This window comes from Artemia franciscana, chromosome 4, assembly GCF_032884065.1.
Source record: "Artemia franciscana chromosome 4, ASM3288406v1, whole genome shotgun sequence".
NCBI classification, from domain to species: domain Eukaryota; kingdom Metazoa; phylum Arthropoda; class Branchiopoda; order Anostraca; family Artemiidae; genus Artemia; species Artemia franciscana.
Window position 1 is genome coordinate 39,249,237 of NC_088866.1, and position 24,492 is coordinate 39,273,728.

General features: G+C 34.4%; 1 protein-coding gene and 1 long non-coding RNA gene across 3 annotated transcripts in view; one reads left to right on the top strand and one right to left on the bottom strand.

Moving 5' to 3' along the window:
* The window catches only part of LOC136026412 (uncharacterized), a 411,673-nt gene extending 402,635 nt beyond the window's left edge, over positions 1–9,038 (top strand). Inside the window, exon 2 of the long non-coding RNA XR_010617283.1 lies at positions 8,950–9,038. This is a non-coding gene — a long non-coding RNA (uncharacterized LOC136026412). The remainder of the gene's footprint in view (positions 1–8,949) is intronic.
* Positions 1–24,492, bottom strand: part of LOC136026409 (rho GTPase-activating protein 12-like) — a 106,645-nt gene that overhangs the window by 19,114 nt on the left and 63,039 nt on the right. For both annotated transcript variants that reach the window (XM_065702974.1, XM_065702973.1), the window contains exons 5-10: positions 18,960–19,061; positions 12,263–12,438; positions 10,375–10,456; positions 7,340–7,483; positions 4,442–4,642; positions 2,285–2,426 (exon numbers count right to left, since the gene is read on the bottom strand). In XM_065702974.1, coding sequence (XP_065559046.1) covers positions 2,285–2,426; positions 4,442–4,642; positions 7,340–7,483; positions 10,375–10,456; positions 12,263–12,438; positions 18,960–19,061 — 847 coding nt within the window. The remainder of the gene's footprint in view (positions 1–2,284; positions 2,427–4,441; positions 4,643–7,339; positions 7,484–10,374; positions 10,457–12,262; positions 12,439–18,959; positions 19,062–24,492) is intronic.

Here is a 24,492-nt window from a genome sequence, read left to right on the forward strand (position 1 = left end):
AAAAGTCTATCTGTAAGGCAAAGTACATTCAACTACGAGCCTGAAATATTTACTTGTAAAGAACTATTGTTCTAAGAGAAATAGAGGGAATAATTAACATGTCAAGGGGAAACAGAATTCAAATATAAAGCCATACTCAAATTTAGACCTAAAATATCGTAAAATCAATAAGCTAAAGACATGCAATGCTTTAGGAAGCGATGACACTGAATCTAGCATGCCACAAAGTCAGCGTATAGCAACATAAAGCAATTAGCAATAACATATACTACATAATCATTTTTATGTACGCGAGAAAACAATACAGAAGAAGACCACTACATAGAGAACATCATATTCTAAGAAAAAAAAATACCGTTTTCAACAAAACACAAAATAGAACAAAGGAGGGTGTATACTCAACGAGACTCGATAAAAAAGACCCTATTGGTTGTTTCCAAATTCGGAGGTGAGTTGGAATATCAATTGAATCGGTTTTCGATGTTTTAATTTTGATTTCTTTAAATTTTTTTTTCTCAAGAAGAGTGGCGTCAAATGGATCTGATGGAAATGATCCCCTTTCTCTTACCCTTATCTTGCTGGATAAAACTAGTTTTTGTATTAACGACAGGGATTATGAATGCTGCTTCTACAATAGTGTCCAAATAACTTTCTTTTTTTCCGTTTCTCAGATCACAATAGCGGATAACAATCGTCAAACTCTCTCTAATGAAAATTAATGCATGAATTTTATTAGAGGCAATGACAACCAGACTCAGAACTTCTTACGGGAATAAATAAGACAGTTACATCCATATATGAGTATCTGTCATGTCTTTACTCTAATTAGCCATGGCTCCCAAGTCGTTATTCACCTCCACCAGGTTGATAATTCAAAATATACAGACACCTATCATAGCCTTATTTAGACTGTAATATGTCCCGTAGATTTATTAATTATCAACTTAGTGGAGGTGAATAAAGAGTTGAGAGCCATGGCTAATTAGAGTAAAGACAAGTTAAGCTAGTTGATTTTTGAATAACCAGCTTGCTGGAGGTGAATAAAGACTTGAGAGCCATGGCTAACTAAGGTAAAGATAAGTTAAGCCAGTTGATTTCTGAAATATCAACTTGGTGGAGGTGAATAGAGACTTGAGAGCTGTGCCTAATTGAGTAAACACAAGGCAGATAGTTTCTGTCATAGGTAAAGCCGGCTTAACTTTTGCAGTTGTATAAAAATGATTAATTTCACTTCTTGATTATAGACTATCATCCAACGGTTACCCAGTCCTCTAGGACAGGGAAGGCGCACATATAATTCCAGTGTAGCTCTACCTGCCACAATCGCGGATTCTTCTTTTCGCATTGATCAAACTATGACCGCTAGTTTGATTTATTTCTAGGGCTAGAATCAGAGAAAAGTTGAGAAGAATAGAACCTGTTTTATGAATAAAGGATGACATATTGCCAAAAGATCTTTTTGGCCATTTATCTGAGGCCAAAAAAGCAGGCCATCTCCGAATGGGGTGAGAAGCGATGACATGAAATGATTTAAAGGAAACCGGACCTTCTTGGGAGGAGATAAAGGGTGAAGTTTGAACAGATTGGAGTAGACCAGAAGCGAGCACAGCTAGTTAGGCTCAGGCAGATCATATACTATGTGTTAATTAAAGCTATTCATTGAGTAGCAGCTTTAATCTATGAGAAATTTAACTTCTTTCAGGTTTTCGATGTAATGTTACCATTAATCGAAATCTGGTTACAATAAGGTTTTACAGTTCAACAAATTTTCTATGAAACGTTTCCACTGCGATGTGTTTAGACAGACTGAGCTTAGAAACAGTTAGGCTAATTAATACCAGCCTTCTAATTTTTTTTTTAATAAATCCCCCGCTGAATCGCTAAAAGAAATAGTTTAGAAATATATAATTACATGTAACGTAGAGCTATTGCATCAGCATAATTTTATGAAGTGTTTTAAAAATACAACATGAGATACAAAACTTAAATTTTGCTTTGAGTTTTAAAGGGGAATTTTCCCTGGGGGAATACACCTAACTTATACAAAGCCTTAGTGATTTAAACACAGCTAAGGCAACAAATAGAGAATCAGGTCGACTCATTCTTATTTGCAAGCATTTAGGTTAATAATAAAAAAAATATATAGAACGACTTCATGTGGCAGACACAATCCAAATAATATATTTAGCTACACAATTGCCACGGACCTAATTTTAGAACCAGGAAGTTAGGACCTAATTTGCTACGGACCCAATTGCTACAGAGCTAATTTTAGAACGCTTACTTTTGGTAGATTTCGTCCTGCCAAGTTTCGACTTCTTTCCATCGTCAACAGTTAGACCGAAAAATCCACCGGTCGGTCTTTCCAAATATTCACAACTCGATGAGCAGTTCGAATCTGTTTTTGACACTTCAAGTCCACAGGGCTAAAAAATCAGAAAATTCAATTTGATAAATATCCAAAATAAAACACAAACGTATGACATTCAATCAAATTAGTCAAGAAGGGAACGTATTTTGTTTAAAGGTGAAGATTGAAAACAGCAACAGGGTTCTTGGTTCTTGGCAACAGAGTCTTTGGTGCTAGTGACCCATTTTGTTATTTTTCTATTGTCGAGTGGAACACACTGCCTTTCCATTTACAAAATTTAATACATGAAAAAGTAGAGAAAACGGGTCTACTATTTCAAAACAAAGCTGTGAAAAAAAAGAAAAGCAACAAGCTTTAAAAAATTCGAATATTTCGACTTCACGTTTGGAAGCCGTTATCAACATAATAAAAAAGAATTAAGCTAAATTAACCAAAACATAAAGAAAAGGAAAGCAAGAACAACAAACAAAATTAAATTTTAATAATTCCAATATCACCATTCAAATAGCACGAATATGCACAACGGAATGACAAGTTAGGCTGTCTCTGATACAGTTTGAATTCGGTAATGAAATCCAGCAAAAATAAAAAAATAAGTTTATTTTAAAAATTTACATATGCCCTAGGTTTAAACAGTTATAATTAAGTACAGGTGAAGCAGGTTATTTGTTTTTAAATATTAGTTATGACCAATGATTGAATTTAAAAAGGTTATGATATAATGAACTATTGAGGAAATATAAGGTTATAAATGAACTCAGGTTCCGAAAATTTATGTATTATATATTAAAATATAAATATATAATACAATATATATATTGTATTAAATAATTGTATATAACTGTATATATTTTAAAGTTGAAAAAAATAGGATGTTCAGAGAATTTTAGGAAAGAGGATTAATTATTTGATATATAAAAGATTCAGTAATTCTTAGTTCAATAATCAATTAGTTCAAGTCATAGGCTGATGGTGCAACGGAAGACATGTTTGCAGGAGTTAAGCTTCTTTAAAAAAAAATTTAAATAATTGTATATACTATAGACAAAAATTGTACACAAATTATAAAAATATTATATATGTAAATATATTGTATGCAATATATATACTCATATTTCAAAATACAATACATAAGTTTTCTTGGCCTGAGTCCATTTATAATCTTATATTTCCTCAATAGTTCATTATATCCACAGACTTTTCTCTACAGCATGATCAACAGAATAACTAAAAGTGCAAATTTTATTTTAAAAGCCCTAATACTGGTAAATAAGGACTGACAAAAGTAAAGAAGTAAAAGTCCGCGAAACAGTTCGTGAAAGTGTGAGGAAATGATCCCATCTTAGGGATTTATCGAATGAATTCAACTAGCGCTAACATTTACTTTTTCTATCGAAAAAAGCTCAAAATATACTGTGTATCTTAGCACGGCTATCCACTCCACGTTTTCCACTCACTCTTTAACCTTTTAAAGAGGCAGGAAGATGTGGGCAGGTACATCGATGTCATTTACTCATTATCAACTTTTGTAGACAAGAGCTAGTAAATGTCAACATTACTAAAACGATATAAAAATTTGACTGACATCCTCTCTAAATTACTAATCAAACCTTAAATTAATCAATCTTGGGACTTTTCAGTAACACATATAATCGCTATCACCTTAAACTTCCTATTCTGATTTTGCTTCGAAACATAGTGATCCAGTATCCCCAATTTAATCCGGCGGAAGTGAGGCGAATTATTAATTATCAAATTATTAATTTATTAATTATAAAGTTATCAGTAGATTCTTTGACTTTTTCAATGGACCTTTCCAAAAACCTTAGTTTTGCAAAAATAATCAACCACAAAACAGGGAATAATTCTTTATAGCAAACTGTAGTTTTGTAATAAAAAGATGAAAATAAAAGAAATCCGTAGCTTTAACTGGAAAGAACAGTCACTTTTTTGTAAAAATATAGAATTAAATCTCAACTACTCCAATTTGGATTAGTAATCCAAACAGCCACACTCTTTCTTTTAAGGGAAGTATATATTCTAATAAAAATTGCTTCAAAGATAACTTACAAGTTGGCTAATGGCGGATCTAATTGCTTCATACCACTGACGAGCCTCAATACCATCTTCATCCTGAAGGAGCAACTGCAGCCCAAAGACAGTTGACAGTTGAAAGACATTCTTCCGACTTGATTTGTTCGAACACCATTCTATGGTGGCCCCATTTAAATCCAAGGATAATTCAGGCTTGGCAGGAGACGCTGCAGTTCGCTAAAATGAAAAATGAATGGAGAAGACTGCGGAAAAGAACTCTATTGAGGTGTTTTGTGGTTCCCAATCTGCCTTGGGTAAGCCACTAAGGTTACTGCAGCATTGTGTGGTACTGTTCAAACATTACCTAACATTTCTAAATATTGTCAAATCTTCAAGGCTCCTGAGCCTTGACTCATGAAAAAGAAATTTAAGCCGGTTACCAACTTATACCAGAAACTTCCCTTGCACTAGAGTTTTAATCATTTCTTCAGTTGATTTTCTTGCAGAAGAAAAAAAAAAAATCTTAAAAAACTAATATTTGATTGAACCTGTTACATACGCGGCAAACACAACGATAGAGCATATAGCTGTTATAGCCTTTCAATTGGTCACATTTGATATTTTATTGCTTCAGCCCGATTTCTCTTTTCACTTCCCTAAGTATCAGCCACCTCCCCAACTACTGGAATATGAAGGAAGATAGAAGTGGAGACAGGTTAGCTTAGCCGGGGTATTCTGAGTGAAAGTTTTGATACTTAGACATTATTTCGAATAACTTTGAAAATAAATTTCATCAAAGTGATGCAAACATAATACACGCATACGAAAATACAGATATTCTTGAAATAAAGTGGAAACATTTCTAAACGAAGTACTTAAAAAAAAAGGTAGAGAAACACTTTAAATAAAGACATTTTTAATCAAGCTATTTAAAAAGGAAAGGTCACTAATTAGGGAGGTCCGGTGAAGTAAGTTAAGCAGTCTATTTTGTCATTTTCTAAGCTCCGTTGTATTGACGTAGAAGAAATTGCCTTTGATAAAATATCTGATTTCCTTTCCAATTAGGGGTGAAGCCTATCCACTTGGTTTGCTATCCAATAAAATTGGTGAAATAGAACTGTAAAAAAATTAAAAAAAATATTAAAAAAAATCATGAAAAATAAACTACATAAATCTGATACTGACCGAAACTTTCGACTGGACATTCAAAATTTGAACATTACAAAAGAAGTTTTTCAAAGAAAAGTAAAGAGTCATATTAAAACATAAGACGAGCAGAAACAAAGTAATAAACATAACAATTCCAACTTGAAACAAACAGATAATAAAATGAACTAATATATCAGACAAAAATAATAAAGGACTACCAAAAATGAATAGATAAATCCAACTTGAAAGGAAATTAAAATAGTCAATCAAACTGAAAACGAACAAAAATTGTGATAACTAAAGTAAGGTTACCACCCCTCTAAACCATCTAATGTCAGAGCGTCATTCGTGCTTTAGTGAAATAATAAAAAAAAACAAGTTTTCACAACTGAAAGTAAGGAGCAACATTAAAACTAAAAAAGAACAGAAATTATTCCGTATATTAGGGGGCCGTCCATTCCCAATCCACACACTCACTCTTTACGCTCTTAAGTCTAAGTTCTTTCGAGATATTTCACATTCAAATTCAACGGTCCTTGTGTTTGAGCAGTCTTTCATAAAGAGTTGTGAAAAAAAGTCAACGCTGCGTTAGAACCTTATCTACTACAAAAACGCTTACTAATGTCAAAACTTGACTATTTACGTCTGTGGAACACAAACTAAAATAAGAGGGTCTTTTTACAGAAGCAATTTGTAATCAACTCTTTTTGAATGACCTGGTACTATCCATATAGTCATTAAAAAAAAATAAAAAATGAAATTTCAAAACTTATGGAGTTGAATCCCTACCGATATATACCCCCTTTCGGTAACCACCGAAGTGCCCAAAAAGACAAATTATTGAGTAGGTGTTGAATAAGACCCCTCTCCCCAAAAAAGCCATATTTACCAGATCATCCTTCAAACCAATATAGGATGGGGTGGGGAGGGGGGGGTACATAGCCTGATACTTCACGACCGGCCAACTGAAGAAGGATGATTTATATGTGAATTTAACACTTTTTAGGTCTTGCAGGCATAACCCGCAGGTATTACTCCATTAAAGATCATTACCATAAGAAAGCTTAATAGGCTACCACTTGATTTTCAGCCACCAATGAAATTTCTGAGTTGCATTTACCAGGAGACGATCTGTCAAACCACCTATGAGACGGGTGAGGGTTCCATAGCTGCATATTCCTGATAAGCCAATTAAAGAAGGTGTGTGTTGTATTTTTTTTTTCTTGGTTTTAGCTCTATTTTACCAAACAGTCTTGATGATTGGATTAAAGCATTTTATCGCACTGACGTCTGAAGGTAAGAATAGAATACGTCATGCCCATTTCCCTAGAAATATTTTGAAGAAGCTAACATCAATAAGATAAAATACTTTAATCCAATCAAAAAGACTGTCTGATAAAATAGAGCTAAAACCAAGAAAAAACACAACATACACAGAACGTTTTTTTGTATTTGTGCCTGGAAGCAACTTTCCCAAAAAGTTTTTGTCCCTAAAAAGCAGCTCTTTCGTCTTTTTGAATACAAAATTGACGGCACATTCTTACTATGATTTGACGAGTGTTTTTTTTTTCCTTATATATATATATATTATATATATATATATATATATATATATATATATATATATATATATATATATATATATATATATATATATATATATATATATATATATATATTTTAGCAAATCTTTCCTTACGAAGTTAGCAATTATAGCTGTATTTTAAACTATTTAAGTTTGAGGGCAAGAAAACTGCTTAGCCAAAACAATTTTAACTTTCTTACAGACTGAGTGGCTGACTTGGCATCTTTATACAATAACAGCATCTGGTCAGAAAGAATTCCATAAGATGAGCTCCAATTCTTCCGAATTTTCTTACCATTTTCTGTTATTTTCGTTTTGCTTAATTGTCCTTGACGTATTACTTTCTGCAATAAAAATACAAGTCGATTACAAATCCGAAGTGTGCATTTTCAAACAATGATGGGGAAAAAAGTCGACAAATAAGGTAACACTAGCAGTACTCAATTACACGGTCAATCAAATCTCCTATCAACCCACCGGACATTCATGGGGCGTTTTCACAAAAGCAGCTCTTCGTATTCATCAGGAAGGGGGGGGGAGGGTAGTACAGGACCAGATCAAAGGTGGTGGTGGGGGGGGGGAGCGAGTGAAGGTAAACGCCGCGGGGAAGGCAAAAAAGCTAAAAAGCAAATTACCAAGGAAAACTTCCCGAAAGAAAAACTATTTCAGCGTTTGAAATTATCTAAATTACAATACCCGAATGTTTTGTCAAGCACAGTTACACGTTTTTTGTAGCCTCTGATCTTTGCCTCCTGTTTTGCTCTTAGGATTTATTTTTGAATAGATATGGTAGAGCGAAGTAATGGGTGTGGGTGAAGCTTCGACGGTTGTCTGTTACCCAGCTAGGTAGCTATTTTATGTAGGTCCCCTGTTAATAATTTTAAAAGTTTCAAATGGCACCAATTCACGAAAATGAAGGAAGTCAACAATTTTACTGTTTTTAATGAAGAAACAAAAAAAGCATTTTTAATCTGTGGAAAATATATACCACCTTACGTGTCTAGTGACACAGTCACACTTTATTTCGTTTAACAGTAGCAATAAAGTCATACTTGCATCATTACTCCATGCTGAAACAGTTTTGAGACAAAAGCTGCCAGCGTTAAGCTGCAGAAACTAGCTTTTGTTTCCCAGACAAAGTAAGCATAATCATAGCTTTGTCTATATATTTTTATAGACATAAAAAAGTAGGAGTGGTTTTTCCTTAATTTAAAAACCAAATAACGACATTTTTCGTAATCTACCCCAAAATTGGTGCCCCCGCGAGTTTACCAATGTGCTTCAAGCATATGTGCTTGAAGCTATTTTGATCAGTTGCAACAAAAGTCATATTTACGTCACTGCTCCGTATTGATTGCTAAAGCAGTTTCGAAATAAAAGTTGTAAGATTTAAGCTGCAGACATACATACCTTTAGTATCGTATTAAAGGTCCTAGAAGATGGGGAGAGGACTTAATGGAATAGAAACAGAACCGCGAAATAGAAAAAGAATAGAAATAGAACCGGAAAATAGAAAAAGAATGGAAATAGAACCGGGGATAATTTGAATCAGGAGTGCCGGCAATTTTTAAGGAAAACATTAATTGTTCCCAGACAAAATAAGCATGATCATAGCTTTACCTATATTTTTTTTTAGTTTACATCTAACACTTAAGCGACTCAGTGACAGTGAAAGAGGCGAAAAAAAGGTTTCCTAACTGCTATAACCCATCGTAATTAGTATTGCTACCAGTCTTAATTGACGGATAATGTATTAAGGAATCTTCACTTCTGGGCATTAACATGAATAAGGCAAATATCACAGTTCGAGGAAAAAAAAAAAAAAAAAAAAAAAAAAAAAAAAAAAAAAAAAAAAAAAAAAAAAAAAAAAAAAAAAAAAAAAAAAAAAACTGTAAATAAGGAGCGACTTGTCTGCTCTATCTGAAACTTTAAAAAACAGGATTTTGACAATAGTAGACACATCAAAGGAATTAACTTTTTATATTGATTCCAAACAAATAAAATGTATTAAGTTTAGTGCTACGCATCAAAAGCAAAGAGCCTAAAAAAATTACCCGATTTTTGAAAAAGGGGAAAGACCCAATAAAGGTCGAGGAACCTAAATGAAAAGCGTATCCTCACATTCAATCTATCAGATAACCCTATTGAAAAGGTTTCAAGGTCCCACCTGCAGAAATATGGATTTTTTTCAGAAGAAACATCACCGGTATGTATTATTTGTTTCTTTTTCTTTTTCCCTCAAAGATGATCGTAAAGAACTTAAGGTCCTAGAAGATGGGGAGAGGGTTCACTCGAATGGAAATTAAAAGTTCTAGTGCTCTTTTTCAGTGACTTAAGAGATTGAGGACAACTAGCCAACCTCCCACACCCCCTTTTCCCCAAAGTTATCCGACAAAAATTTTGAGATAGTCATTTTGTTTAGCATAGTTGAAAGGTCCAATAACTATGCCCCTTGGGATGGCATAACCCCCACCCCTCCCTACAGGAATGTAAATTATGAAATTTGCCCATTGTTTCCATATAATGTCGGTTATTCGGAAATATACAAACTTTTTTTGGCGAGGGAGGAGGGATATTTTCCACAAAGAGAAAATTTTCGCGGGGAGGAAAGTTCCCAGGACTTAACTTACCAGGGAAGCATTGCGATGAAAAATAACACGATCAAGAATACAGGAGAGAGGAAGAGTGATCGAGTAAGTGGGGGAGGGATTAAGGGGAATGGAGAGGGAGAAATCCTAGTTTTCTATTAATCTATTTAAACAAAACTATGCTAAACTAGCAGAAAACCATCTACGTTTTTGTGAAAAACGGGAGACTTTGAATAAAAAAAAGGACTTGCAACCCTAACTCTGTTGTGAAGGATTTTAACTAGCACTATCCAGTGTTTCCTTAGGGAGATGGGATGAGATCATCATTAAGAAACTTTTCTAGATACCGGGTGAGGTGGTAACTTCCTGTCCTGCCGCAAGCACACGTACGCAATAACAAGAGAGGGGAGGAGGACTGTCAATCACAGTAACCAAAACCAAATGCAGCTTTTCTTTATTCTGACGTTAGTTTTAACAATTTCTATATCTCCTCTATTTTTATGTTTCTATATCTCGCTATTTATACTTTTACATTACTGACATTACTTACATTTTGTATATCTTAAGTTACTAATTCGAGTTCTTAGGTGTTTCAATTATGTCTTTTCAGGATTCAGAAGCGTGGACTAAGATTAACAAAAACTTACCAGGTAAGGTAATTGTGTTGTATCTCTTGGTAAACTAGCCGTTTTTTGTACTTGGTCTCCTCGGTTGATACTTAATTGAAATCTGAAAAAACAAACATTGATTTTAATTGTATCGTTAACATTATTCAGGTTTAAATGCATCCAATAAATAGCCAGAATATTTCTTTTGTTCAAATTAAATTCCAGATCTAACGAAAAAAAGATAAATATGACTGGACAAATGACAAAATTACAAAAAATAAAACCGATCAGACAGTGCTTTCAATGCAACTATCATAACGAGGTTCGGTCGAATGTTACTTTTATGTTAGGATATTGCACCATTTGTGATCATATTTAACAACACCGCTAGTTGTAATATTATTACATCAAGAGACACATACTAAAAGACATATAGGAACACAACTACGAACAAATATACAAAGTAAATGCAAAAAATATTTAGATATAAAAAAAATCCAAGGAAAATTCGCCAAGCAGTCCACAAATGAGAAAAAACCATCTAGCTTCATAAAGAAGATTATTTACAAATTATCGATATCCAGATAGAATTACTCTAAATCATAAAGATAGCAGAATTACGGATTGATTATATCAAAGCAGTTACAAGGATGAACTGATCAAGGAGATTAGCTGGTCACTAGCTTAAGCAGTTCAAGCAAAACAAAGTTAGTGATTTCCGTTCTTCTTACTCCCATATAAAATCAGAATGCACGGAACAAAAAGACTGCACAGCTTTGCGCCGTGAAAACGTTTGTGCATTTCATAATAACCATTACTATATGTAAACACTGGTCAAAGTTTGTAAATTGCAGCCCCTCCCTTGGGGACTGTGTGGGATTAAGTCGTTCCCAAAGACATATTTATTAGATTTTCGACTAAGCTGAACAGAATAGCTATCTCAAAATTTTGATCCAGAGACTTTGGGGAAAACTGTGCGTGGGAGGGGGCCTAGATGCCCACCAATTTTTTGATTACTTAAAAAGGGCACTAGAACTTTTAATCTCTGTTAGAATGAGCCCTCTCGCGACATTCTAGGACCATTGGTTCGATACGATCACCCCTGGAAAAAAAACAAAACAAAAAACAAACATACGAACAAAAAACACGCATCCGTGATCTGTCTTCTGGTAAAAAAAAATTACAAAATTCCACATTTTTGTAGATAGAAGCTAGAAACTTCTACAGTGGGGTTCTCTGATACGCTGAATCTGATGATGTGATTTTCGTTAAGATTCTATGACTTTTTAGGGGGTGTTTCCCCCATTTTCCAAAATAAGGCGAATATTCTCAGGCACTTAACTTTTGATTGGTAAGACTAAACTTGATGTGAAACTTATATATTTAGAATCAGCATTAAAATGCAATTTTTTTTTATGTAACTATTGGTATCAAAATTCCATTATTTAGAGTTTCGGTTACTATTGAGCCGGGTCGCTCCTTACTACAGTTCGTTACCACGAACTGTTTGATATATTTTTGTGACTGTGTAAGGTTATTAATCAAGTGTTTAGACGTCAAAAGCTCAGAAAACTTAAAAATTGAACTTGTCAGACTAGCTGCTGACAGATTCATATGATAAAAATAATATTTCTAAATATTTCCAAGTTAAAATTTATACCGAAAGAACTCTTCCGTAGCAGCCAGACGATGTGAAACGATAAACGACATTGGATGTGGTTGAAAATGACACCTGAACTTGACTCTTCTTTATACAGTAGTTGCTAACTCATTTTATTGACATACTAAGCCATATCATATTACCATTGTTACTATTTTTTGTTGAGTAAAAACCACCATTCAGAATACACGCAAACGAAACAAAGAACAGGCCAAATGGTCAATCTCCTCGCCCAAGGGCTGCCCACGATACGAATGGAAAACTTACCCTGTATCAAATATTTGTGATTTGGCCTGGTTTCTTCTATCGACAGAGCCATCTTTGGTTAATCTTCTTTCAATAGCTTCATGCTTAATTCCAGCAAGATATGAATATCCTCTGCTTGAAACCGAATCCCCAGGGTTTTCATTTAGCAAAATTTTTTTTTGCAATTCAGCACATCCCTGAAATAGCATATTAATTAGAAGGGCGATTCATGAGAAACCTCCTTCATTTAAATAAACTTCAAGTCTGTCAAGGAGGGACGGTACTTGCCAAAAGTGATTTCGATTAATCGCAGAAGGGTTCAGATTAGATAATGAATTGGGCCTAGATTAACCATTTTTGACCAAAATTACAGTCATTACAAGTCTCAACAAAATGATGAAAAAATTGATAAAAAGCTGGATTCCTCTAATAATGCTCTTACTTGTCCAAAACAAAAGAGATGTCTAACACTGTAGTTTTCCAGGACATTAAATATTCTCCCAAATGAGCGAGCCATATCTGGAGAGGATTCAGTGCAGAATGCTCTTTTCTGATTTGCTACGCTGTCCGTTAAAGTATTGCGGAAATAATTATGGAACTGAAAAGTTTTGTAAACCTTTCAGAGCTTTTTCTTTTTATGGACTAATCAGAAGACGATTAGTTCCATGCATTTAATTCTTGGATAGCCCTGTAGCCAAGCCTTAAAACCTTGCTTAGAAATTTTAGCAAATCTGTACAGGCATGCATACTGTACAGTCCACTTTTGGAATAAAATAAAATCAACAAGTTTTCTTTTAAAATGAAAGTAAATAGGAACATCAAAGCTTAGAATGACTAAGAATTACCCAGTCGATGATGAGGGTTAGCCATTTCAATCAACCTTCCGCTCTTTATGCTAAATTTTAAATAATGCTTACCTGAAAGATTCTTAAGCACACAAAAAAAATACAGCCGCTAGACAATTACAAGTGTTTTATTTAGTGATTGCTATTCAAAACATCTGAACAAAACACTTTATTGTTTAAAGGAAATATAAATGAATAAGCCCTTCCATACACGAGGTCTTGTCAAAACAGAACTTCCTATCATACTTCTTTTCGCTAAGGAAATTGTTCACGGAGTATTAGGGGGAGGGAGGGATGGTCAAACTTTAGCGTAAAGAGTAAGGGTCAAAAGAGGTGGCAGCTGCCCTCATATAAATGATAATTTCTTTTGGTTTTGAGTTGTTATTTCGCTCTTCAGTTGTATTTGAAGCTAGCTTCTTTAAACCTCGATCTCTGTCCATTCAAATATGATATTCAGAACATTTCGTGGGTATGCCTCCAGAAACGGTTTTTGTATATTTCGATCTTTCTTATCGGTACAACTATTTTCATCTTCAAAATTCATACTCTGTTTTACCATGACCGGACCCCGAACCAAAAAGGCAAGGAAGGGGCATCACTATCCTTCAATAGTATCAAACTTATAGAAAGGACAATATAAGCTTAAGACACAATTTATGTTCGGAAGACTCGGGTTAAAATATTCAAGAACCGTTGGCTTAGTTCATGCAGCCTTTTTGATCGTAATTTTAGGGAGCTATTAAAAAAGGAAGACAAAGATCCCTTCATTCAGACGTGAATACATTTGCTCTCTATGTTAAAGTCAAAATTTTACAATTTACCCACCTTTTCATTAAGTTCATCGATTACTCTTTGGACCTAGGCCTATAATTTAGTGTTCTCATAATTTGGTCATTTCCATAAAAAAGGAAAGGTCCTAGGATGCCATCCGAATTTTTAAAAATGTGTGATATTCTCGTGTTTCATGTGCAATTCACTAATGAACTTAATCATTAGAAATTCGTCATTTGCATAAGTTAGAGTTGTTTCCCCATATGTTTTCTGAAACACCTGAAATGCTTTTAACCAAAATTACCCGTAAGATTCAGAGCCCAACAAAAAATAACAAGCCTACCTTTCTTTGAAGATTTAATCATCAATCCTTCTATATTAAATAAGCATAACTTAGAAATCATGGGTTGCACTTCTTTTTGGAGACATTTTTTTTTTCAATTTTTCTGGGGATCGAAGTTAAAACATCAAGGTAGAGCTAGAGAAAGGAAGGGATAAGTTTGGGACAAAGGAAATTCAGATTCAGTGTTGGGGGAGAGGGAAGGGGATAAACATTTTTTTTTCAGTCAAGACAAAATTAAGTTTTTCCACTAAATGCTTCTTTGCCATTGTGATTTATGCATGGTTAAGCAGTGAGATAAATAAAAAGACCCAACTTGCTGGCTGGTTGTCAAAACGGCACATCTTCAAGATCTCAAGAGCGGCTAGGTTTATTATGTTAAAAATTTCAAGTTTCTTGAAGGGGGGGGGGGACGGAATGTTGATTTATGACTTAAGGAAAGGATGAAGCTAAAACAAAGGACACTAGGTGCATAATAGTTACCAAAATATCATATTGCATGAAACTTATAGTTTATGCATGATTAAGTAACTACATAAATGAAAAAAATTATCAAAGCTGTCAAAATGGCGTATCTGTAATGCCTCATGAACGGCTAAGGGTATTAAGCTGAAACTTTCAAGTAGAGGAGAGTGGTAGGGACAAATGGAAGTTGAGCTAAGACTTGAGGAAAGGGTAGAGTTAAATCAAAAGACACCACATGCACCCAAGCTATCAGAATAGCATACTACAATATCTCAGGAATGAAAAGGGCCACTCAATTCAGAAACTAACAATTCAAATGCTCTTTTTACGAGTCGAAAGTGATTGGGGCCAATACCCCCCCCTCCTGTCCCCTTTTTACTACCAGACATTGATAACATTTTTAGTTACCCAATTCCACAAAAATAATCAAAAGGTCCACCAAATATGCCCCAGGAGATGACATGAGCCTCACGGCCCCTGGGACGAGGAGCGTAAATTATCTAATTTGTCAATCGGTCACACATACTTTGTATAATGAAATAGGGAGCGGACATGTTCGATCTGTGGGTGTCTGAGTATCTCGAAACTTTCAGAGATCGATCTCAGGGGCAACAAAATCACAAATTTTAGGTGGGGAGATGATGCCATAAAGTTAGTAAAACAACTTTTTGTTTCTGATGAGGTATATTTTGAGCAAGCTCTTACAGATGTTTCATTCACAGACATGCGTGCGTTCTAATTTTTCAAATTTATTATAGTATCTTGAGAATGGCTTGAGGTAAATAATTAAAACTTTAAGAAAATATAGGAGAATAGGGACCGAGTCGTTTTTAAGCTTTGACTTGGAGGACGGAGGTAAATCGAACGATATTATGCGTATCCGGTTCAACAATTAATAAAGCCAAACATATAAGGAATAGAAATGACGACAAAGAGAAGTAGAGCTAACGTCCCCTACCTTCTACAGGCCAGAACGTTCATTTTCACTTTAGTAAAAACGATTTGTATTTCAAAGAGTGCTTTTTTATTTGTCGTAGCATCCACAATAGCACGAGAAAAAAATGATATCTCAAAGCTAATCAATGTTTAAAATAGGAGTAATGCTACCTATCCCCTTCTCTCCTTCTCGAAACATCAAAAGGATTTGAATTTCATTCACATTTCATTGAAAGCAATAATTATAAGCTGAACAGGGTGATTTTTATTTTTCAAAACATAATCAACAGCAAAAACGACAAAGAAAAAAGTAAATCACAATAATAACCAAAATTGCTGGAAAGAACTAATAAAAGCATTCTAACTGTTTTAAATTATAACAATATCCATTCCTGGAAGTATTATCAATTTTTGTTACATCAAAGTCATAATGGAAAACATATCTGAAATAAGTTTGTTTTCAGTAAGGCACAAATGAAGCTCTGGACTTTAGAATCGGGGGCTTTGGCACTAATTTTATTTGTGGTAATTTATATTCATTTAAAGCTTGACTTGATTATTCATATCATTTTCTATTTGTTTTGGTATATTTTTTTTTCTATTCTTTGGTATTTAAGTATTATATTTTTCTTAAAAAATTTTGTGATTTAAAAACTTTTCGTTCTTTTTACTTGCTCAAGATTTCATACAGAACCCAATCAGGTCTTTTTACTGGCTCAAAATCTCACATGACAACAACCGGTAAATACAACAGTGGGTAAAAAGGTAGGTGTACTCAGCTTTCGTTTCTGATGCAAACTAAGGAATAACGCGACTAGGTAAAAAAAGATATGACGATTTACCTCACAAAAACAAATCAAAGGAGTTGAAGTACAATTTTAACACGGAAGTATAGGACAACTCTTTGACAAGATGATGGCTGATAAAGTATAAAACTACCACTTATTGCTGTTAAAGTCGTTAACATTAGCTTAGTACAGGACCTAAAATCACCAATCAGAGTTCTACAAATCCTCAAGATCTTTAGGCATTTTTTTGGAGACATACTGAGGATAAAAAAAGGAAAATGACATCAAGATCAGGAGAGTATCAGGAGATTATTTACTCAAATGGAAAATGGAAAGTTTTTGCTTCTTGTTTTTTAAAGACAAAAGCGATTTCTTCAAAAAAGCTAAAGGCCCAAACATTGCCGACATGATATTGAATGAAAATTCGATGTGCTAATTGGTTTTAAATCGTCAAAAATTTATTAAATTTATTTAATAAATTTATTAAATTTATTATTTATTTAAATTTATTAAATCGTCAAAAATTTCATTTATTCACCGATAGTTTGAATTATTATATGCCTATTTCTGCTGGTTTTTGGTTTTAATATCGATCTTTATTTTTCTCTCATTTATTTTGATTTTCTATGTATTTTTTTATTAATCTGAAAAAATGACAATCCAGAAAAAAACGCAGTGGAAGACTAGAGACTATCAAAGTTAAAAATTTCTAGACATGTTAGCAAGACGGGTTTATCCCCCCCCCCCCAAAAAAAAATTGCCCGAATCGTAAAAACGTAGCAAAAATAAATATAAACCAAAAATTGTTTGTGCCCCCCCTCCTGAACAAGATTCCTGGATACATCCTTACATGCAAGAAATTGCGATAATTTACTTTAATTTTTTGCTCACATTAATTTTGGAATACTAAACTTTAGGTATTTTTGCCCTATCATAAATCCGGTTCAGATTATAGAAGTCGAACCCAAGAGCATTCAGAAATAATCCCCCTTGTATCTACCTACACAATTTATATAAGAGAAAATATCTAAAATTAAGCGCAAAATACTAATTAACAGCTATGACAAAGAGCGGATGCTAAAATTTAACACAAATAACAAGCATTCATCCCAAAGGAAAGGCAGCCAAAACCGGAAACATGACCCTTAATCATTTTAGTCTGTTTCTTTCAGCTGCTCAAATGAAACCAAATTGTTGGCTCTTTGTTTTCATTATTTTCTAATAAGAATAGTGTGTTCAATAAAAGGCGTCATTTGCCATCATGAACAGACATAGGAATTGAGCGATAAGGGAAGGTTTTTTTTTACGATACAAATAAGTGAGAACTTGAAGATCATTTTTTTTCTCCGCAGATTCCAGTATATTTTTCACATAGTTATCTATTTCTGAGGTTAAAAAAAAAATTACTCCTCTCTTCAAAATGAATTTATGCGTAAATGCCTTTATATTGTCACGATGTTGGTTTCAGTTTCGGTGACGTGAGAGCCTAATTAAAAAAAGGTACTAATGTGTTATAGCCGCCCCACTCAAGAAGTGAAGTTAGGCTAATCCTAATAAAATATACCTAAATATAATGAGGAAAATATAATACTTTAGAAACCAAATTATGGAAACTACAACAGAGAATTGTGGAAATCAGGCGGCCGAGAACGCATTATATTAAATGCCTAACTTGACCAAAATACGAACTCTATATATAAATATTTAATTAAAATATACCTACATTGTAGCTTATCACTCTCAGGCTAAGCTGATTATCAAGGAGTAGATACTGAAATACAGAGAAACCGGTTCTAATCAGATCAAGAACTTGAGTGAAGTGGCTTTACTACACAGGCTAAGTACAAAAAAATAAAAATAACTCCCCTCTTTTATATATTTAAAAGAAAAGTTCTTAAAGAATCTGATGCTTCAACCAATGGCGTCAGTTCACGAGAATTTAGTAAAGGAGACGGGGCCAAAACATATTTTTCAAAAATCAGTTGGGGGGAGACAAAGAGGTCATTTTTTAATGAACATAACAAACAAACATTTTTTAATGAGAATTCCCCCAACAAGTTATAGTTCAAAATAAAAAGGGGCACATACCCCACCCGTCCCAGTTTGTGCCGCTAAGTTCAACAAGAACCTACTTTGCCCAATGACTTACTTCTCCAACAATTGCTAAAAGTCGAAATATTTTTCCCTGGAGGAAGTTGCCCTCGGACAGCGAACGGGTAAAAGGGAATACCCCAACTTCTTGTTTGCAGTTACGTAATTACAGGGTCGAAAAGAATTTTTTCCCTAATTCAAATCGTATTCGTCAGTTCTTAAAAATGAAAAAAAAAAAAAAAATTAAACCTCCTATATCAAAATTGAATTAAAAAGAAAACATAAAAATTAAAAAAAGAATGTGATCATAAGAAAATATTTGATCGTGGATCGGGTGAAGCCACGGGTCCCTCATTGCATGAAGCCACGTCTGCAATGCAAGTTTTTTCCGACAAAAAAGAACAGAAAACAAGCATTTTGCTAGAGTTTTAAAGCGAGAGACCCGGAAATATTAAGCAGTATAGACTATAATATAGGATTACCTCCTTAGTTTGTGGTTGAATGTCAGGCAGGGCCCAGACTGACTCATTACTGTTCTCTTCAAAATAATACAGTCTGCCTTCTTCGTCAACTGATGAAAACCACTAAAAAAACAATAGAAATTGCGATAAAAAAGGCGAGATCAAATTGAACATCGGATTTGCATTATTAACACTTTTGTAAAGAGACACCATTCGGGAAGGTCCCTTTAAGCGTAAAGAAACATTATAACACGATATGAAGTAGAAGAGAAAATCCCTAACATGCATCTTTTTCAGCCCTGTTGTCTTCCCCTAGAATTAAAAAGAAAATGGAGTAACACATTTTTGCTATCATATTTTACAGCATTCGGTTTCATCCATATAGAGACATATAATTGTGAAATAGTAACTCTGAAATATGGACATCCTGAGAGATACCCAGAGAAAGTTGTGAGAATTTGGAAATATTACTTGTCACAAAATCAAAAAGCAAGAATTTCAAACTAATTCTTGAAATGCCAACCCAGATTAAGACAGGTACCCCAAAGCGTGATTCCTTCTAATTCCCATTATTTCATCAGTTTTGCCCTGTAATAGTCAAACAGTTCGTGGTAACGAACTGTAGTAAGGAGCGACCCGGCTCAATAGTAACCAAAAGTCTAAAAAATAGAATTTTGGTACCAATAGCTACATCAAAAGAATCGCATTTTAATGCTGATTTTAAATATATAAGTTTCATCAAGTTTAGTCGTACCCATCAAAAATTACGAGCCTGAGAAAATTTGCCTTATTTTAGAAATAGGGGAAAACACCCCCTAAAAGTCATAGAATCTTAACAAAAATCACACCATCAGATTCAGCGTAACAGAGAACCCTACTGTAGAAGTTTCAAGCTCCTATCTACAAAAATGTGGAATTTTATATTTTTTGCCAGAAGGCAGATCACGGATGCGTGTTTATTTGTTTTTTTGTTTGTTCTTTTTCCCAGGGGTGATCGCATCGACCCAGTTGTCCTAGAATGTTGCGAGAGGGCTCATTCTAACGGAAATGAAAAGTTCTAGAGCCCTTTTTAAGTGACCAAAAAAATTGGAGGGCACCTAGGCCCCCTCCCACGCTAATTATTTTCCCAAAGTCAACGGATCAAAATTCTTAGATAGCCATTTTATTCAGCATAGTCGAAAAACCTTATAACTATGTCTTTGGGGACGACTTACTCCCCCACAGTCCCCGTAGGAGGTGTTACAAATTCAAAACTTTGACCAGTGCTTACATATAGTAATGGTTATTGGGAAGTGTACAGGCGTTTTCAGGAGGATTTTTTGGTTGAAGGCAGGGGTTGAGAAGAGGAGAATATGCTGGGGGAATTTTCCATCGAGGAATTTGTCATGGGGGAAGAAAATTTCCATGAAGGGAGCGCAGGATTTACTAGCATTAATTAAATTACTTTATTTTCAGCTGGAAGTAAGCAGCAGCATTAAAACTTAAAACCAACAGAAATTATTACCCATATGAGGGGCTCACCTCCTCCTAATACCTCGCTCTTTACTCCAAAGTATTTTTAGTAATTTCAACTATTTATTCTGCGGCTTTTGTGATTCAGGGGTCATTTTTAATGAATTGGGACAAAATTTAAGCTTTAGTGTAAAGAGCGAGGTACTGACGAGGGTGCGAACCCCGTCATTTATGTAATAAAAACATAAGAATACAAGTTATTTACGTAAGCTAATTTATAAGTTACGTATATCTTTTACTTATAAAAAGATTCGTAAAAAATTAAAAGTTCTATTTGCCTTTTTAATTAACCGAAAATCGCAGGGCAACTAGGCTTCCTCCCCCGCTCTTTTTTTCTCAAAACCATTCGAACAAAATTATGAGAAAGCCATTTAGCAAAAAAAAAAAAAATACAAATTTCGTTTTAATTATTCCTCTGCGGAGAGCCAAAATCAAAACATGCATTGATTCAAAAACGTTCAGAAATTAAATTAAAAAAGAAAGTTTTTTAAATGAAAGTAAGGAGCGACATTAAAACTTAAAATGAACAGAAATTACTCCGTATATGAAAGGGGCTTTTCCTTCTCAACGCCCCGCTCTTTACGCTAAAGTTTTTTACTGTTTTAAAATGTAGAGTTAAGAGAAAGAGTCAGTTTTTTACTGTTTTAAAATGTAGAGTTAAGAGAAGGAGTCAAACTTTAGCGTAAAGAGCGGGGCGTTGAGAAGGAAAAGCCCCTTTCATATACGGAGTAATTTCTGTTCGTTTTAAGTTTTAATGTCGCTCCTTACTTTCATTTAAAAAACTTGTTTTTTTATTTAATTACTATACAGTTCACCACTTGTATTGGTTTATAGGAATGGGGAAGGACACTCTAAAGTATGGTCGCTAGGGGCAGATGCAAGGATTGGCCTTCGGGCCCTTCCTCCCGAGGAATTTTAGCATTTATATTACGAATTCTATAGCTTCTTATAATTATTTACCCTTTTGTGGGTTATCTAATCCTCTCACCCCACTTGAAATAAATCCTGGGATTCATAATCTCCGTGAAAAAAAAATTTGTGTTAGAATTTTTCTGAACTCCAGTTTCAGAACGCATTAAAGCTTAATACCAGAGAGGAGAAGATAGAAGAGGGGAGAGAGAAGGGACACAAATACAAGGAGAGAGAAGAGTCACCACTCATGCAAGAAAATACAGGAAAGAAGATCGATTTAGTGATTGAGAGCTTTCTTTCTGATCGTTCACTGCGGGTTATTCGTGTTAACTTCCCTGGAATATCCAATAAAAGCAGGCAACCCCAGGGTAGTATCTTCAGATCTAAACTTTTAATTCTCTAGATTATTGAAATGAGAGAGAACCTTGCAAGTCCTCACCATTACTTTGTCGATGACGCTATGCTACGACAGGCGTAGCCATTCCAGAATGTAGAGACCAAATCCAAACCTCCCTACCCTTCAGACGGGTCTTTATAAAATTGAAAAGTGGTCACATGCATGGATAGTCAGTTCCAATGCATCAAAAACCGATCGAATTCCGATCGAAAATGCCATGCATGCACCCCAACTTCATCTTCATGAAGGAAGCTTTAAAGAGAGTCGACTAGTATCATCTCCTCAGAATCCACTTCTCGTAAGTCTCTCTTGGAAAAACTACTTCAATCGGGTGAGAACCTCGTGTGCAAGAAAGATGGGGATCACTCTTCGCTGCAAAAACCTTCTACCGCTCAGCTCGATCATCCTAATTTACAAATCTTGCATCAAATCATCGCCGATTATGGATGCCGCATACTTGTGCTCCCTAGACGTTGTTGGCACCACTTCAAAAGATCCATAATAGGGCTGTTAGGGCAGGTTCAGTCGTTCCCTATGACTCTCTTCAGTCTGTTAGTAATAGGTTTAATACAGAGTTGATGGCTTTGTTCTACAAGCACATAAACTTACCTCCTTGTTTTCTCATATTACCCCCCCCCCATATTCCAACTGACAAGACAGACAGGAAGGCTCACAGCTCGGTCCAATTATCTTAAGGTTGAAACTCTCAAGAACAGAGTACTTGAAGAACAGCTTCATTCGACATTGCACTTCGATTTTTAATAATCTTCCTGGGAACATTATTCCTAAAATTTTCTTTTCCGACTCCCTCAAAAGACGGTTCAACAGTCATCTAAAACGTCATGATGGAGCGATGTAAAAAACTACAGGCAAATTAGATATTAGGTGTTCCTGGTGCTACTAATTTAGGAAGGAAAATTACCAAAGAATATTGACTATTGTCACAAAAGACGACATATTATTGTAATAAGTCATCAGATGACTCTTAACGGATATAATACTGTTTTGTAAGCTATGGTATTGATAGGTTCCAAGACTTTGAACTACCCACTTCATTTGAAAACTGCCACCCCAGCGTTCAGGCTTCTAGACCATATATATATAAAAATCCATGGATAGTCCTGACACCCCTGAATATATCAGACGTTATAGACATAATTAAATTTTTACATTGACCATCATGTAAGATCATGTAAGATCATGTAAGAATATATGCAGGAGATGGTAGTACAGGCCAATGTTTCATCCAAACTTCCCATATTCTTACAATATATTCCACATTTTCATACATATTTATTATAATTCGTGTGTTTGACGGATAGGGTTTTGAAAAATTACACCCTTCCCCTGATACGTCACATCATAAGTGTCATTATCCAACTGCCCTTTTTTTTCCTATCCATATTTTCGGATCTGGTTAGATTAATTATTTCCTGACCAGGTTCTTCAGCGTAAAAAGTGGACAAATTTGAGGAAATATTTAAATAAGAAGCACAAAGAAATAAGGAAACGTTAGACAAAATTAAGCGAAATGATTTTCATGCATAAAAGCTAGTAATGAGTCTTAAGTATGACAATGGCTTTATAATAGTAGCTGAAATGACTTGAAACCACAGGTAGTACTTAATAACAGGAACACAATCAGAACAGGGGAGGGGCAGGGGGGCTTTGGCATCACTGCATATGAAAAAATTATTTTAGATTTCCCTTATAATTCTCTATTTTTTACAAGCAATTTTTTTAGTTTCTTCATTTGTATCATTATAATTAAGGTCCCCGTCGTTAGGCAGAAATACCAACAGATAAGTAAAACGAAGAATGTTGAAATTCTAGTGGCGGCTCATAAATGATTTCATATTAGTATGTTAGGTCTTGTGTTCGCCCATAAAACATTCACCAACAATTTCAAAACGATGGCCAAAAAGCTACCAATAATAATCATTGCTAAGTTGCAATTGAGTACTGGAATACTGTAATTAGCATATGACACGAGAAAATAATATGTAATTTTGAAGAGATTTTCTTTAAAAAGAAATAGATCTGATATTATCAGGGGTTATTTAATAGACAGGTCAATGTTAGACTAGAATACCCCGTCTATTATTGAATACACTGCTAATTGACTACGAATTATGCTCAGTTCTGATTCTCAATTGATCTGTGAAAAATTCGATTTAGGCAATATTTTTAGGTCATTTTCTTTTTTGTATTCAGCGGCAAGACTTTTATAATTAATTTCTTGCTGATTCAATGAAGATTTGCTTACAAAATTTTCATTTTTCATTTTAGAGTTCATTATGGCTTGCTCTCAAAAGAAACAGGAACTCTACATTTTGTGGGCCGACTGAGGAGAAAATTGAAAGAGAAATCCAACTCTAACGACAAACGAAGGCTCGCAGCACCCGTGATGAAATTCCCCAGAGGTGGGGGCGTTTAGCAGATTAGTTCAACGATCTAGGGGCAAATCCTAATTTCATATTTGGTGATGATAAATCATTTTCATCAATAATATTGCAAGTAACAAACATATATATTGCAAGCAGAGCTTTGTGATATTTCAGAATCTTGTTGCATAAGCATCATAGCTTCTTTTTTATTATTTATTTTAAGAAACATACCTTATTTAAATTACGTGTAAATAATCCAGTTTCGCATTTGCTATCCGATATTAAATTGTTAAAACCTTTTTCAGCTCTTTCAAAAAGAGGAAGAACTAGGTCAGATTTGCAATTT